Source organism: Ceratotherium simum, chromosome 6 (assembly GCF_057802395.1).
Source record: "Ceratotherium simum simum isolate JZ-2026a chromosome 6, ASM5780239v1, whole genome shotgun sequence".
In the NCBI taxonomy this organism is placed as follows: Eukaryota; Metazoa; Chordata; class Mammalia; order Perissodactyla; family Rhinocerotidae; genus Ceratotherium; species Ceratotherium simum.
In genome coordinates, this window is record NC_141905.1 from 57,273,846 (window position 1) to 57,291,562 (window position 17,717).

Genomic DNA, 17,717 nt, shown 5'->3' on the forward strand with positions numbered 1-17,717 from the left:
ATAACTGAAGATCAACACTTAAGGCACCAAAATGTTTTTGTTTCAACCGTTTAAAATATAAACCTCTATAAAATGCCTTTATAAAACACCTTTCCTCAGTGAGTCAGGGTCCACTTTAGGATCAGTCACTGGTGAAAGTAGTTGCAGTAGTCATCTAACTAGTTTTCGTGTCTCTGTTATCTTTCCTCTACAACTCATCCTTCCTACTGTTTCTAGTTATTTTCTTAAAATAAAGGTTGGATCATGCTGTTCTTTTCCTCGGGAATCACCAATGGCTCCCCGTGGGGTAAAGTCAAGGTTCTGTGTCAACATATTCACGTGCCTCCACCTCCTGTGCCTCCATCAACTTCTCCTGCGCCAGTCTTCCAGATTCCCTTCCAGTGATGCCGGGTAGCTTGTTCCTCCCTTCCTGAGCTTCTGATAGTTCTCTGCTCTGCTCATGCTGCTCTCCCAGCCCATCTGCCTTCTTCCACAGAAATCCCTGTCATTCCTCCTCCATAAAGTCTATCCCAGTCCCTCTGGTCATAACCCATCTCTCCTTTCTCTGGGCCCTCTTAGATGATTCTGGCACCTCGATGACGCATGGACTTCATTCTGCCCCGTGCAACGATTAAGTTGTTTGCGTCTCTCTGTACTGAAAAGCAAGGCCTATTTCATTTATCTTTGTATCTAGATGGCATTTTGCATTTTTAATCCATGCACTAATAAAGGTATGAACCAGTAAATGAGTTGAATGAATGAAAATTAGGATAATAATAATAGATTCCACTTATCGAACACTTCCGCTGTGCCAAGTGCTAGGCTAAGTGCTGCAAATGTATTTCTTCATTTATCCTCAAAACAGGACTATTTGGTAGGTGCTGTTAATATCTCTGTTTTGTAGTTGAGGAAACTGGGGCTAAGAGAGGTTGCAAAACCTGTTTGAGGCCACATGGCTAGTAAGCTGGATTGGAGGCCAGGCTGTCTGTGTTGGCTTCTGCAGCTAAAATCTCATGGAACTGCCTGGCCCTCTACTGAGCGTTCAGATAAAACCTAGGAGATATGAGAATGCCCAATCCAGGCATCATGGCACATCGAGGTACAAAAGAGAGAAAAGCATCATGTGGGAGAGGGTATCTGATGGTGCCCCCCCACAGCTGTACCCATCTTCCCACAGGCACCTCATAGCATCATACTTATGAAGTCACAACCTTGCAGGCCATTGCCCAGACTGAAAAGTTGACAGCCCAAAGTACTAGATCCAAAGTAGTGGGTGGTTTTCCAGCATCTCAGGGAGCCTCCCAAAGAATGCAGATAGTGATTTTAGAACCAGGCTCCTTTGGTTCAAATCCTGGCTCTGCTCTCGACTACCTGCTTGGCAATGGACTGGTACTTTAATTGTTTAAAGCTTAATTTCTTCACCTGTAAAACAAGGCTAATAGTGCCTGCCTCATGTTTTTATGAGAATCAGGTAATATAATACATGTGAAGTGCTTGGCAACACAGTAAATGCTGTATTAATATTACTTATTGTTGTCTTGGGTATTGACAATGTCTTAATAAACCCTCAAAACGATGCCCAAACTATATCACTCTAATGGCAAACACACAATACAGCTACTACAAAGAAAAGGATCCAAGAAAGTCTTAGTGTAGTGAATAAATCTTCAGGAGGGTCAGTTCAAGTTTAATTGGGCCAGGTGGATTAGTTTGGGGTGTGGGATTGCACGCCACTACCAGGAAGCTGAGATGCTGGTTGGGCCTCCTTGTCAGGTAAGCCTTTGCTATTGTGTCCTGTACCTAGTTTGGGGCTTATGTTCTATTTACTGTGTTGTAATCCCATGCCACACAATAGACAGACTCCTCTCCTTGCCTGGCCCAGGCTTAGCGATTCACGTGGCCCTCCCAAGCCTGCAGGCACAGCACCTGGCACTATGGGACACTTGAGAATGGCCACGACGGCCCCCTTCTCAGTGTCTGCTCCAGGTCAAGACATGCAGGATTTTCATTTTAGGCTCTGGGGTCAGGCTGCCTTGCTCAAAATCTTGATTCTGCCATTTGCTAGCAGTGTGACCTTAGGCAAACTGTTTGACCTCTGGGCCTCAGTTTTCTCTTCACTAAAGTGGACATTATTAGTAGTACCTATATCATAGTGTTTTGAGAGAATGACAATGAAATAACACATGGAAAGTGCTTAGAAGAATACCTGACATAGAGTAAAGGCTCAATGAATGATCGTTATTACTATTCATTTATTTTCTCTTTAATTCTCACAATAACCTGAAGGACAGGTATTCATATCTCCAGATCAGGAATCTGAGGCTCAGGGAAGTTACAAAACTTTCTAAGTTCATGTAATGCCCACGGGGCAAAGCCAGATTCCAACCCAGGTCAAAGTCCAAGGTCTTCTCACCAAGCCACCCTGTGTAATGGAAATAAAAGACCTACAGTCTAGAAGAACAACCATGTATCAGGCTGAGGATGATCCAGGGCTGGGTAAAATTTCCTGATAAATGTCCTAGCACCTGGAATCATGGCCAGGTGCTGGAAAAGTTTGGAGAAGAGTGTGCTCAGTGAGGGCTGAGAGGTTGCATGAGGCTATGTGTCAAAGGTGGGATTGAACTGGGCCTTGAAAGACGAGCATGACTTGGGTGAGAGAAGCCCCCCCTAAACCAGGGGCTTGCATGTCCGTCCCAGAGACAGGGCTTAGCAGATGGATGGAACGGGGCATCCATAAGGTGCATGTACACAGAATGAACGAGCTGCACTGGAGAATCACGGGAGGATATGCCAAGTGGGAAAACAAAGCTAGATTTGTTGCCAGTCGAGGGGTTGCTCCAGCCATATTGGACACTGCAGGTTCCAGTGACAAGCTGGGGGCGGGGAGGCTGGTGAGGGTAGTGTTTGAGTAATTCAGGTGTGAAGAGACAAAGGCTGAACCAGATTAGGGGTCTTGGGAATGGATGGGGATGGCTGGAAGGACAGTAAAGGGCTCTGTGGTGAGAGCTTGAGTGAAGGGATAAAGGCAAGGGTGTGAATTCAGCCTCTCGGTTCTGGGTCATCAGGAGCCCAGAGACACTGGGGCAGATGCTGGTGGCATCCCAGCCATTGGCATGGCGGGGGTGCACTCCACAGCTGTGTGCCCTGATCCCGCTCCGGAGGCCATGCTCTGGGCCACTGGGCCCTGCCTATTCTCCCCTCATGGAGCTGGTGGTGGGATGCAGGGAACCAGTGGGAAACCACAGCGGGATGTGGGAAGGGAAGAAGGAAAGTGGGCTAGCTGCAGTGGCAGGGACAGACAGGGAAGGAACAGAAAGCAGAACTACAGAGGCCGCAGGGGAGGCAGCGAGTGGACAGTCCCACCGGCTATACCCTGAGAGGGGAAAGGGACGTGTCTTGTGTGGGCAGCTGAGGCCAGGGCCTGGATCCGGGCTGGCTGGGAGAGATGACTTGAATCTAAATACTCGACATCTTAGAAATTCTCTTCTTCTGTATGTTCTTTCCTCCCTTCACAGGGCTCTATTAACAGGGGGGCAGATGTGCGGGAATGGGAGCGCAGTCCTGGCTTAGCCATCACCTGGCTATGTGACCTTGGGTGGTCACTTTGCCTCTCTGGTCTCCAGTTATCCCTAACATAAGAGCTTGGATTCGGTGATCTTTCAGGACTTTCTAGGCTTTAAAATACCTTTGAGTCCAAGTTTCATTCCTCTATTCTTAGTTCCATGAGGCAGGACTGATGTCGAGTACAGCTCTCCTCGTGTTGGCTTTGCTGGTACCACCAGTTAGGGTGTAAATGGAGAGATAGAAAGTCAAGTGAGTGCTGGCTTCACTAAGGGCACCAGGGCAGGGGCAAAAGCAGTGTTAAATTTCACTTCTTCAGTGGACAAAAGTTGTTATGCATACCCTGTGTTTCTGTGGGGGACATTTAACCAAGAATCCCTGTCCAAGTACCTTCCTTTGCCACCTACCCCCTTTATTATTGCTTTGATCTCCTCCTTGTGTGACATCAATGGTGGGAGGAGAAAGTGGACCTTCTGGGGACATCACAACAGCCCCTGGATATCAGGGCCCAAGGGTACAAGGAAAGAGGCCTTGCTCAGTTCTGACTCTCAGGTGTTTGTGGAGTGACGAGTGGAGCTTCTTAAATGACCCCAGCAGACTCTGGGGACACCACAACTGATCTCACCTACCCTCCCTCCCAAGCCAGGCCTCAGACTTCAAAGATACAGGAGGCTGTTCAAAGATACAGGAGGCCGTTCACTCTGAAAGCTCAGGCAGCAGGTTCTGGTGTTAATATCAGAGGCTCTGGGGCCTTCAGAATATTAAGAAATGCCCCAGAAAAAAATGTATCCATCTCAGCTTGGGTCAAAGGGAAGAATAGTGGAATGGAAGCCTTGGGTAGGTTTTCCTTTAGTGGCTGCAGTAACCTTGGACAGGTTACTTAATGTTCCTGAGTTGCGTTTTCCTCATCTGCAAAACTGAGATAGTCATTTCTATATAATGGTGCTAATGGGAGATTAAATGAGCTAATGTCTGTAAAGAGCTTAGCATAATGCCCAGAGCAGAGTAAATACACAACACAGTTTGGATATCTTCCCTTCCCACAGCAACACCAGCTGCTGGGGGCTAATGCACTCTGCTCAGTGGACCATGAGGTCCCTGCAGCCAGTGGTCCTTCCTCAGAGACAAAGTAGGAATGTGGAGTCTGAACTGAAAGCAGCAGGCTCCACACTGGCCTGATCTGCATCTGTAGGGGGTCCAGGCCTCTGTTCTTTGTATAATTCAAGCTTTATCTTTCTACACTCTAAATGAAGGAAGGACTGGTGAGTCTTCTGCTGACCTCTAGGGGGCACTGGTCCTTTCCATCCTCTGCTCTCTGAAGGTCAGCATCACCAAGATCGACACACTCTACCAGTTTAAAGGTTTGGGGGAAGCCATTTGCTTCTGGGACTAGAAAGAGGATATAATTCCAGCATCCGTGAGAAACAGGTGGGGCTGTTTCAGCAGGCTTGGGTGGACCAAAATTGCACAGGCCTCCAGGGAGAACTTGACTGGCCTCCCAGTCTCAGGAGGTCTGGTAGGCTAAGGTCTCCAAGCACTGGGACCTCTGAAGTTCTTGAAGACTCCCTGGGTTCAGGAGGAAGTGTCAGGGCTGGTTTCTGAGGCCCTGGGCTTGCAGCTGTGGAGGGGCCCCGAGGCTCAGGGAAAGCAGATGGAAATGCTCCTGGGACATGAGTTAATGGGGGGAATGGCAAGGAAGGTACAAACTTGGTGGTTTTGCCAAAAGGACCATTTCCAGAGATTGAGTGTAAGAGCAGGGAGACTAGGCAAGGCCCTATTGGTCTAGTGAAGCAACAGGGTGAATTTCTGAGATCCTGGAACTTCAATGGATTTGTCTTTTAGTTTAGGAGAAGCAACAAGGACAGAGTTGGTGGTTTATACCAGGGTTTCTCAAATTTAATATACATTCTAATCCCCTGGAGTTCTTGTTAAAATGCAAATTCTGATCCAGTAGTTCTAGGGTGGGGCAGTGATTCTGCATTTCTAACAAGCTCCCAGATGATGCTGATGCTGCCAAGCTAGGGATTACACTTCGAGTAGCAAAGGCTTAGAAGACCCGGCTGTGTCATGTTTCTGTGTTCCAAGAGAGATTAAGTACAAGTGTACTAATATCAAGACTATTTGGGGGGTTTCAGGGAAGAGAGCAGATGTCTGAGGTCCAGAAAGGGAACACTTTTGAGCATCAGGGAGCTTGGAAGATGCAACCTCCTAAAGCCAAGGAATGTTAGGAGAGGCTCACTTCTTTGCTGGGCCCTGGGCTCCAAGGATCTGTGTTTCTGCAGGAGGGTAGAGTATTAGCATTGGCAGGAACCTAACAGATCTTCTAGTTCAGTCCCTGCACGATATAGATAAGGAGAGAAGAGAGAATTGTCCAAGTTTACACAGCCATTTAGTGGCTCGACATGGAAGGACTTTGTATGTGGGCTCAGGGCTTTGCAGTTTTTCTTGTTGGTGATGTAGAGCCATAAAAATATTTAAGCAAAGGTATTTCAGAACAGTTCTCAGGTGGAGGTTGAGAGGACCATATGGATTAGGAATTAAGGAGACTACTTAGAGGCCTCTGTACTAGAACAAGCAAGAGAGATTGAGGGCCTGAGCTGTAGCTATGTGAATAGAGAGGGGCAAAAATATTTGAGAGACACTTGAGATAGCCTCAATAGGATTTAAAGATTAATTTTTTTTTGTAGAGGATGAAGGAAGAGGAGGAATCAGGTAGATCCCCATCATGTGTGGGTTAGGCAAAAGGATGAATAAGTGATGACGGCTACCTGCCCTTCACCCAAGTAGAAAACAGGAAAAGGAGGGGCCTTGCTGAGGGAATGAGCAAGGAGACAGTTGAATATGGGGGGACCATCAGGAGACATGTCCATCCTGAAATCAGATATGTCAGTCTACTTTGGTTTACAAGAATTGCCTCTGAGCTCCTAACATTTGTGTTCAGAATCTCCAATGCTGATTCATCTACATGGTGACAAATGTTCCTGCTCATCCCCAGGACTCAAATTAAAAGTAACCTCCTTAAGAGACCTTCCATGACTACCTAATTGATTCCCCCACCGCGTAGTGATTCCCTATCACTGCACCTGCCATTTTCCTTCCTTGCAGTGACCGTGCTTGGTAATTCATATTTACCTGTTTGCACTCTTGTTTATTATCTGACTCCCCTCTAGTCATTAAGTACCCTAAGGTTAGGGACTATATTTTGGTCTCCACTCCATATCTAGCACAGTGAGTAACACACAGGACACGCTTGTGTAATATTTGTTGAATGAATCAAAGAATGTGTGGAACAGCTGAAGCACCTGGAGATGTTTATTTTAGAGAAGAAACCACTCAAATGACCTAACAATTCTGTGCTTTGAAGTTGCACAGAACAACTCTATTTCCACTTTTGTTAATGTTTGAAGACTTGTACTGTGTGGCCATCTGGGCAGACTTAGGAAGCTACAAGGAAATGGATCCCGTTTATATCTCGCCAGGGCTGTCTGCCCCTGACTGGACCAGACAGGCTTGGGAGGTCATCACAGGAGGTGTCCAAGCAGAAAGTGGGCCTCGGTTGTGGGGTACACGGTGGTGGGGTAAGTTTAAGCTTTGGATTGGATGTCAGACTATATGACCTCTGGGGCTCCTTTTAAACCTGAGACTCCATGATTCCGTAATATTCTCATCAAACCTATTTGGCTACTTAAGAGATTTAGTCTGCTTTGTTTCCTTTTTTAGAACTTGGAGAGAAGAATGCGTTTATTCTCATTTGTTAACTAAGCAGCTCCCTTGCCTTTGGATTTGGTACATTTTAAAGCCCAGGACAGGTTCTTACTTTTTCAGTTCCAAACTGCAAAGGAATCCCCTGATCAACTCTTCAGATTTGCTGACTGATTGGCAAGGTGAGGTCAATAAATACTCTGTGACATAGTGAGTTCTGGAAAGTGGTCCAGTGGGTCAATGACCAGACTTGGTATGTTGGTCAGCATTTCTCCATGTGATAAGATTTCATTAGTGCCCAAAAGGAACTCAACTATCTGATTTATTGCTATCTTGATCAGTGGCAGAAAAAATAAAATAGTCATCATCCTCTAAGGTTGTGATTTGGTTTTAGCTGTGGCCTGTAAAGGAAGAGTCTTCATCAAAGTCTGTAACTCTGTGGTTTTCATCAAGGGCTGTATAGATCTGTCCAGGTCCAGGAAATCTTTATACTTAATCCAATAGAAAGAGACTTGAGGACCTATCCTCCCAAGGTATCTGTTCTAGAAAAGGAAAGTGTGTTGGAATTTTTACATTGCTCACCACTGCCATAAACACCACCAATCTCAAGACTAACTCCTCTCCCTCTGACAAAGTTCATCCTAGTTGGAATGGGGTTGCAGAGCTAAACTCAGAGAGGACTGAATAACCATGTGCCATCAATAATTTATTCCCATGCCCCCCACCCCCTTCACTGATGCTCAAGTATTCATTTTAACAGTTCTTTATCTAGGAAGCCTTCCCTTCTCCACTTCCTCCACATCCCCCACCTCAGATTAGATTAGATACTGACGCTATGTACTTCCGTAGAACTTTGTGCTTTCCCATCACTCTGAATTGTAATTGCTTTTAACATCATCTGTCTTCCTTTCCAGACTATAAATTCTGTGAGTGTGGAGACTATACCTATGTTGTTTAGCACCATGTTTCTACCTAAGACCCATGTGCCTGGCACATGGAAGATGCTTAATAAATGTTTGATAAACAGATGAGTAGATGGATGGATGGAGGGGGTACTACATCCCCACTATAGTCAAATGCCTAATAGACTTGGTCATTCTTAAGATTAAGATAGGTACTTTTTGTTTTATTTATTTATTTATTTTTGTGAGGAAGATCAGCCCTGAGCTAACATCCATGCCAATCCTCCTCTTTTTTTGCTGAGGAAGACTGGCCCTGAGCTAACATCCATGCCCATCTTCCTTCACTTTACGTGGGAGGCCGCCACAGCACGGCCTGACAAGCAGTGCGTTGGTGCGCGCCGGGGATCCGAACCCTGGCCGCCAGCAGCGGAGCGCACACGCTTAACCACTACGCCACGGGGCCGGCCCTGGTACTTTTTGTTTTAAATGATTAGAGCATGGTTCCCTTTTCAACAAGTGACTATGAACAGTAAATTAGTCAAGATTCAAAGTGTTTTAGAAATACTCTTACCTGAGGCGTAGTCCCTTTGAGGAACACTTGGAGGTGCTTTGACTTTCAGCCTGTAGATAATAACCATTAGACAAATGGTTAGTGGGTAGGACAACTGTTGTGAAGGCCCATAATATGAGCAGATATAGAGATAACAGATAGATAATGAATAGAATAATGGCTTCTTTTGGACCCATCACATTGAAAGACTTAATGTATTGTAAATACAGTGAAGCTATTCATCAGAGTTTTCCCACCCCTCCCCATCTCCCCAGTGCACAATGTGGCTGTGACTTAGCAAAGGTAAAGTCAGGCTGTAAAAGGGCTCTGAGAGATCAATATACCAGTAAGCACTAAGTTCAGAGGGTCAATGAAGATAAATGTTGATTGGTTGATAGGAAGGTGAGAGAAGATGAACTCTATTTTAATAAGTAATTTAATAAATACTTTAAATAACAGGAAAAAAAAAAGCTGTAATAAGTACTTGAGTTGTAGGTTGGACTGAAATTATTTTTGCACCATTAAAAAAAAATGCCAAGTAAGTGAGCAGTGAGTGTCTCCAGATTGGGGATTGTGATATTTAGCTTATTTAGAAGTTGAACTATTTCAAGCACTCTCAAAACTATTTTTGTATCTTTATGCACATACATATAAAATGTGCTGAATGTTCACAATCCTTCCCCACTCATTAAAAGAAGAAAATTAAAATTACATTTTAAAAACATATCCCAATTTTTAGGCTTTTTCTAAGTTCTGACAACACTTCCACTTCCATTATTTGAAATGGGTAAAGTTTATAGTAAATTATTATTATTATTATTTTTATTGTTATTATTATTTTGGTGAGGAAGATCAGCCGTGAGCTAACATTCGATGCCAATCCTCCTCTTTTTTTGCTGAGGAAGATTGGTAACATCCATGCTCATCTTCCTCTACTTTATATGGGACACCGCCACAGCATGGCTTGACAAGCAGTGTGCCGGTACGTGCCTGGGATCCGAACCTGCGAACCCCAGGTTGCCGAAGCACAGCGCGTGCACTCAACCGACGTGCAACCGGGCTAGCCTCATAAAATATTATTTTTAATAATAGGTTACCCATTTTATTTAAAAATGATTAGCTTAATTAAATTTAAAATATATATAAATGGGGGCCAGCCCGGTGGCGTAGCGGTTAAGTTTGTGTGTTTCGCTTCAGCAGCCCGGGGTTCGCTGGTTCGGATCCTGGGCATGGACCTACTCACGCTCAACAAGCCATGCTGAGGCAGCATCCCATATAGAAGAGCAACAACTCTACAACTGTGATACACAACTATGTGCTGGGGCTTTAGGGAGAAAAAGAAAAAAAGAGGAAGATTGGCAACAGATGTTAGCGTAGGGCCAATCTTCCTCAAAAAAAAAAACAAATAAAAAAATCTATATATAAATGAAACCTATATTCAGTAGGCTTTATTTACTAAAACATACACCTTTTTAGAGGAGCAGCGTATAAGGTAACCATTACATATAAAACAAATTTCATTTCTTAGAAAATAAAAAGCAGTACAGAAATTCATGTTTGATTACAAAAAACAAGCCTTATAAATCAGAATTGTAATGTTTCAAAAATAACAATATTTCTATTTGCATAGAAATTCTGCTTTTTGTTTCCCCAAACACTCTCATATCTATTATTTCATTCAATTCTCATAGCAAACCAGCAGGGTGTGCTGGGAAGATATTATCATTAGACCTATGGTGAGGTCCAGAGAGAGAGATTGTCCAGGGTGTTGTAGGGAAGAAAAATGAAAGCAAACCTGGGTCTGGTGCCAGATCTGTTCATGGACCAGTAAAATTTCAAAAAACACAAACCAACTATTACCTACTGTTACCATCACTTCATAAAAGAAAAGAAAAAGTATTTTAATACTCCAAAATGTATAAAGGTCACCACCTCAGAATAAAGGACAGACTCAAGAAAGGACCGTTGGCCACTGAAAACCAACCAGGAATAAAAGGTGGGGTTTGGCCTCACTTAGCAGCCGGCAGCTGCACGCTAAACCCCCAACCCTTCAAGGTCCTTATTTTCTCATTTGGCCATGGACCGGTGACCACTCTGTCACGGTCTTGCGTTAGGAAACCAGTGTGCTCAACTGTGCTTCCTCCTTTCAAGGTAGCACCTGTTGGCTGGCTAGGAGTGAGAACTTAACTGCAAGTCACTTAGAACCAAAGGGCCATTGACCTCACCCAGGGGAATGACTATGGCAGCCATATCTTCCAAGCTGAGAAGAAACGTAGCTTGTCAAGTAAATGTGCTTTTGGGGACAATGGGCAGAATGAAATAGAAACTGTCTGAACAAATTTGGGCTCCATGGCTGCTGTAAGTATGACTGACCATGGAATAGAGAGACTTTTTATACAGAGGCTTCATGTTATTGAGAAAACGAGTGTATTGTAAAATTAGCAATTGCGGGATAATTGATCTAGAATTGCTAGTGATTAAACAATGACTAGTGGAGTTCTCTCATTTCAATGAGATTCTATACATATGAGAAATAATAGTTGAAAATAGTCACACACCCCTCCCAGTCATAGAACAGAACATGAAGGCAAATTCTCCTCTATGAGATGACCACTGCCCCACAAGCAGAAGACCATTGAAACTATTTTATGGTGATCACTTTTACATATTGAGACTTGTTTACATTTTGTAGTCTAAAAACACCATGTAAGTGATTTCTTACTTTTAAGTTTTGCAAAGATCAAAAAGAATAAAGCTACTCTGTTCTGAAGGCACAGGGAAACGAACTTTTATACACAATTGGTGGTACAAAATTTTGGGATATCAATTTGGTAACATCAATCAAACTTTCAAGGGCACAAATCCTTCCACTCACAAATTTCATTTCAGGAATTTAGCTTTCTGGTATGCTCAAAGTCTGTAAAGGATATTTATTGAAGTATTATTTGTGAAAGTTAAACTGAGAGAGATGGCCACAATATTTTGATTGATATTATCAAATTGCCCTCTAAAAATGTTGCACCAGTTTAAACTCCCACCCCCCTTTAAAAAAAGTCCACCAATATATAGTTGGTTAAGTGAATGATAATACATTTATAGGAGACTATTAATTGGCTGTTCAAAAAAGAATACGTTTGGAGCCGGCCCGGTGGCATAGCAGTTCGGTTCGCGTGCTCTGCTTCAGTGGCCCGGGGTTTGCAGGTTCGGATCCCGGGCACTGACCAGCACACCGCGTGTCAAGCCATGCTGCGGTGGTGTCCCATATAAAGTAGAGGAAGAGGGGCACGGATGTTAGCCCAGGGCCACTTTTCCTCAGCAAAAAAAGAGGAGGATTGGCAACGGATGTCAGCTCAGGGCTAATCTTCTTCACACACACACAAAAGAATATGGTTTATTTTTACATAGTAACACAAAAAAATGTCCGTGCTATAGCATTAAGTAAAACCAACAAACAAAGCAAGTTGGTAGAATGGTGTATGTAGTGTGATGCCATGCCTGATGAAAATGTATGCCTGGATATATATGTACTATATCTACATCAGTGTATGTACATGCGTGTGTAAATATATACATATAGGTATATATACCAAACTTGCTCATGTCAATGTGTGCTTCTGGGGAGTGGGTTAAGGTGGGAATATGAGGAAGTGGGAGATTTTGACTTTATACAATTCTGAACTCTTTGATTTTTTTTCCTGGTGAATCTCTATTACTTCCATTAAAAAAACTTAAAAACTCAACAGAATACCATTTCCCTTTTCCTCTTGACTTAGATTATGAGTGACAAATGCAGGTATGTACAATTTCTATTCTCTTAAAAAAAAGAAAGCTTGGGCTGGCCTCGTGGCTTAGCAGTTAAGTGCATGCGCTCCGCTGCTGGCGGCCCGGGTTCGCATCCCCAGGCGCACACTGACGCACTGCTTCTCCGGCCATGCTGAGGCCGTGTCCCACATACAGCAACTAGAAGGATGTGCAGCTGTGACATACAACTATCTACTGGGGCTTTGGGGGAAAAATAAATAAATTAAAAAAAAAAAAAAAAAGAAAGCTTAAGAGTTTTTGGTGTGCAGGAAGATTTGGAATTCTAGCTTTCTCTCTCCAAGTGCCAATTGAAAACACTATTTTAAGACAATAATCAAAAAAGCAGAAATCAAAATAAGGAAAACAGGTATGGCATCCTAAAGAAGCTGGGGCTGTGTTCTCGTAACTTCTGTTTTGGATTTCTCCAAGCCTGTCCTAGTGGCCCTTAGCTAAATGGTTAGAGAAGCTGATTGTCTTGCTTCTGTAAACATCTTTTTTGATGTTTGTTGGGCACCTTGAATGGCGTAGCTCACCTTTCCTGCAGTGAGAGGGATGAGCAAAGTACCACCTGCGTAACACCACATTCACTAACCACGTTTCCTAAATGTGGATCTGACCACCATGGACTCCAGCCACAAGTAGGAAAGGGTTACATGCTAAAGAGGTTGCAACTCCTCACTCACATAACAGAGAACTTTGTTTTCTTCCACTTAGCATAGGTGAATTAAGATATGATTTACATAAGTAAGTGCTCATATAGTGCTATGGAGTCTAACTTACTTTTTGATTTTGTTCATTATTCCACCTTCATTGTTCTTAATATCATGGACCATCTTTTGAAGCTGCCTGTAAGAAATGAAATTAAACATAAAATATTAATAACTAGATTGATTTTTTTAAAAAAAGTCTTCTATCCTTCTTGAGTACAAAAAAAGAGAAAAAACCCTACAATAAAACCCCTCAATAGCATGAATTATATTGTATTTAATTAAGTTAACCATCTGCTACTTGAGTAAAGGGAAAGTGTGACTGATTCTATAAGGAATGTGGTCACTGGGCCATATCCTCATCCGTTGGATGTCTGGGTCAGTCTCAGGCTGTAAGAGGAATTCTGATTCCCAGATCTGTCCATTCGGAGGAGACATGTGAGGCAAAAGCCCTCTGATCTATCATAAGCCTCACTGTTCGTCACTTCTTGTCCTTGGAGCATCCACATTGCAAGGATGGGACTACTTCGAAGGGCACAGTATAGGCTGAAATCAGGCCCAAGATTTTTTTTGTTAACTTTACTAGGTAGAATCTGGAAAAATTGTCATTTAAAAGTTGCACATACACTGAAGCCATAAAGAAAATGATTAATGGATCTGACTGCGTAGATATTTGAAACTTCTGTAGAACAAAAGTAATATGCACAAAATCAAAAGATAAATGACACGCTAGAAGCAATATTTGCAACACATAACAATAATAATAAGGACCACATATTTTGATTTACAAAGAAATCTTACAACTCAGTAGAAAAAGATTAACAATTCAACAGGAAAATGAGCAAAAGATGTGAACACATAGGTAACAGAAAAAAAATACATGTGGCCAACAGACCAATGAAAAGAATTTCACATCTCTTATATTTAAAGAAATCTAAATGGAAACAATAATAAGATAGCATGCTCTGCCTATCAGACTGGCAAAACTTAACAAGTGTAATAATACCCAGTATTGGCAAAGGTACGAGAACACAGATATTCTTGGGAATGTAAATTGTTACAATCAATTTCTGTCAAAATTTAAAACCTCCATGACTTTTGACCCAGAAATTCCACAGCTAGGAATTTGCCTTATGAACATGGTCACAGAACTATACCATTATATACATATAAGTATGTTTATTGCACCTTTATGTGTAATAACCCTAATCCTTCCTTCCTCTCCCTCTAAAAAGTCCTGGAAACAACCTAAATGCCCATCAATCTTTAAAAAGGAACCAGGTAAATAAACTTTGATAAAGCCATACAATGGAATACCACAGACCTTTAAAAAAAAAAGATACATACATCTGTGTTGCTGATATATAAAAATTTTCAATTATTAAGTTAAACAAAAGTGGAGAAGGAAGAGAAAGAAAGAAGGAAGGAAAGTTCAGAATATGTCTTTGATATGCTATTTGGGGGGGAAAGGACATATACATACATATATGCTGGTATGTGTACAACTTTTTGGAAGGATGTGCGAGAAGTTGTTAAACAGTTGTTATCAAAGCCAATAGAAATTAGAGACATTTACAAATTAGAAAAATCATCAGAGTATGGGACTATGTTTTGTTTTCTTCATAATAATTTTCTGACAAAAAATATATAAATAAAATTTCACATGGTTCTGCCTTGAAAGAGTAAGATAATTTGACTTCACCTTTCAGGGGAGGCTTGCCTTTGTTCTGAGAAAACTATTTGATTGGACCCTTTAGTGAACAAAATGTAAAGCTTGTATATAGCCATTGTTCTTGGAGAAAATGGATTTTTCCATGGAAAAATGCAGATTTCTCTGACTCTGGGAGCTAGGCCTTCTGTTAGCTAATATGAATAGTGGTGCACAATTAAGCTTAGACTAGGTCTAGGAAACCCTGTTGATGGGGGGGATCTGGGAGAAAGATCTCTGGCTCTGTATGGATTTAGAACACATGCTGCAAAGCTTTTTGGCGTGGCGATGGAGCAGTTCAGAGGATGAGAGGACAGCTTGTCAGAGGAACTCCACCTGGCCTGGCCTGCTGGCATCCTTCACTGTGTTAATCTAAGGCTAGATAACCACCTATGATGACGTTCTGCTGGAGTTGTTGACTGAGGGCCCTTGGGTACCAGGGGGGTGGAGTGAGATTTACTGGGTAGGGGATAGACATTCCTACTCTCAGCCATCTTGGGAAAAGGGAGATTCTCAAACAAGAAATGGGAACTTACATTGAGGATATTGGGGAGCTCTTTCTCCTTCTAGGGCTAATGACTGTTGGGACCTAGAATCCTGAAGAGCATAGACAAACCTGAGGGATTTTCAATGGTGGGGATGTGTGCAGAGGGGGAGGGGAGGGGTGGTGGCCCTGAACCTGACACTGAGTCTGGGCCTCAGCTCTAAGAAGAGCCATACACAGCACCACTACTAGCCATTTTCAACAAGATAATTTCTCTTCATTGTCCCTGAATCTTCAGTAGTATTTGCAGCCTGACCTCAGCTGGCCTGTGGGGAAGGGTGTGATCCATCGGCTTGAAGGGGTGGAGCACAGAGGGAGGACACACTGGAGGGTAGAGTAGAAGGATAAGAGAGACTTCTTTCAGGATGTCCTTAAGGCTGCATCTTGGGGAATTATCTACATAACTGGAGGCCCACTGAGGGGCCCAAGTTCAGATGTAGGGAGGTCAGTGCCAAGTCATAATTTGGGTAACAAAGGAAATGAGACCACATTTTATATCCCCAGTTAGGGAGGCTGGGCATCCTGAATCCACACATGTTTGAGAGCTCAGCAAAGCGTGAGGCTCAGCAGCAGAGATAAAAGGATGGATGAGCGAGAAGGGGACCACCTGGCCCATCAGAAAGACACAGAGAGTCTCTCTGGAGCTGGACCCTTGAGTTGCCTCAGAACCCTACCGTATTCTAGAATTTGTTCACATATGTCCTGTGTCAGACCCCTTTTTCCTTTTCCTGAGGAACTATAGAGAATCTCTGAGACAGAGGAATGAGGAAAAATGAAACATACGAGGTCTAGGAGTAGAGAGAAAGAGAGACTGAGAGAGAGGTTGAAATGGATTGATTGGAAGGAAATTCAATAATTTCACATGGAGAGCAGAGGGCAACCTGGTTATAAGCTGACGGTAACTGAATGGAATGTCTTCAGCCTAAGTTAATGCTTAACCAGGTTGAAGGGCAAAATGGGTCAGAGTGAAGGATCCTATCAGAAGTTTGTCAGGAGTGGGACACAGGCAGAGTAATAGGGAACCAGGGGCTGATTGGCATAAGCGACTTTGCTGTAGGTGTAGAAAAACAGATGTAAATTGTTGCAAAAGAGTTTGATTAATTTTGTCATTTGCTCAAGTTGGTATTTGATGCTTCTTGGCATTTCCTAATTACTTTTTATTATAGATTATTAAAATTATTATAATTATAATACATAATTATAGTAGATTGTTGAATTGTTTCATAAACAAAATATTTTGTGCCTAAAATTTTTCTTCTCCCTCTGCATCCTGCTCACACAAATCCTGATGTCCACAGACTGCTGAGTGACAGCTGCCAAACTTCTGTTACCTCGTAAAACTCAGTGTGCCCCAAACCAAAACGATGTGGTGATGTTCCCAGCTCATTTTATTAACCATTCACATGCTGTGGTGCACAGCTTTTGCTGCTCTCTTGCATCATTTGGAGCACATTTTTTCTCTACTACAACTTAAAGTGTATACAATAGCAAAGGAATTTGCAACTGGACTGTTCCAGGAAAGGCTGCTCTCGAGTTAAACATCAGTTGTTTCACTGTGATAAGTTGTCTGTAGGTGAAAGCAGGTAAGGCATAAACAGCATCATGTTGATTATCTCTTTCAGAGATATTCTTCCGTGGTTGGGAGAAGGGTAATAGGATCACAGTGTTCTAATTTTTTAAAGTTGTGAAAAGACTGCCATGTTCAGGTAACAAAATAAAATGAAGAACAAAGCTTATCTAATACATGTTTTTAAGCAATATTAATATGTAATTTTTAAGTAGTATGGCATTTTGACATTTAAAAATGGTGAACAGGTCGTATAAATCATTATAATTATTATTACTTGTATAAACCAAATCAAATTTCATATTCTCTCCTGTGCCATTGTTTTTAAAATTTTTTTAAGCTTTGAATTAATGTCAACAAACTTAGTTATTTAACAACACACTGTAGTAGTGTGACCCTGGCTGAGCTGGGATCTCAACAAATTTAGATTCCATGATGTGCTGAGAGAGGACAAATCATTCTTTGAAAGTTTCCAGCAATTTTTTGCCTTCAAAGAAGTGGGGTACTTGGGAATCTGATAGACCAGTGGTTCTCACACTAAGCTGCATCGAATCACCTGGAAGGCTATTGAAACGCTGAGTTGCAATACACCTCTGGAGTTTCTGATTGGGTAGGTCTGCGGTGGGGTCTGAGAATTTGCATTTCTAACTAGTTCCCAGGTGGTGCTGACTCTATTGGTCAGGAGACCAACCTTGA

The 17,717-nt window shown here is 42.6% G+C and overlaps 1 protein-coding gene across 1 annotated transcript in view; it reads right to left on the reverse strand.

Moving 5' to 3' along the window:
* BLNK (B cell linker) overlaps window positions 1-17,717 on the reverse strand; it is a 79,842-nt gene that overhangs the window by 41,179 nt on the left and 20,946 nt on the right. The window contains exons 2-3 of the mRNA XM_004427890.3: window positions 13,276-13,341; window positions 8,716-8,765 (exon numbers count right to left, since the gene is read on the reverse strand). Coding sequence (XP_004427947.1) covers window positions 8,716-8,765; window positions 13,276-13,341 — 116 coding nt within the window. The remainder of the gene's footprint in view (window positions 1-8,715; window positions 8,766-13,275; window positions 13,342-17,717) is intronic.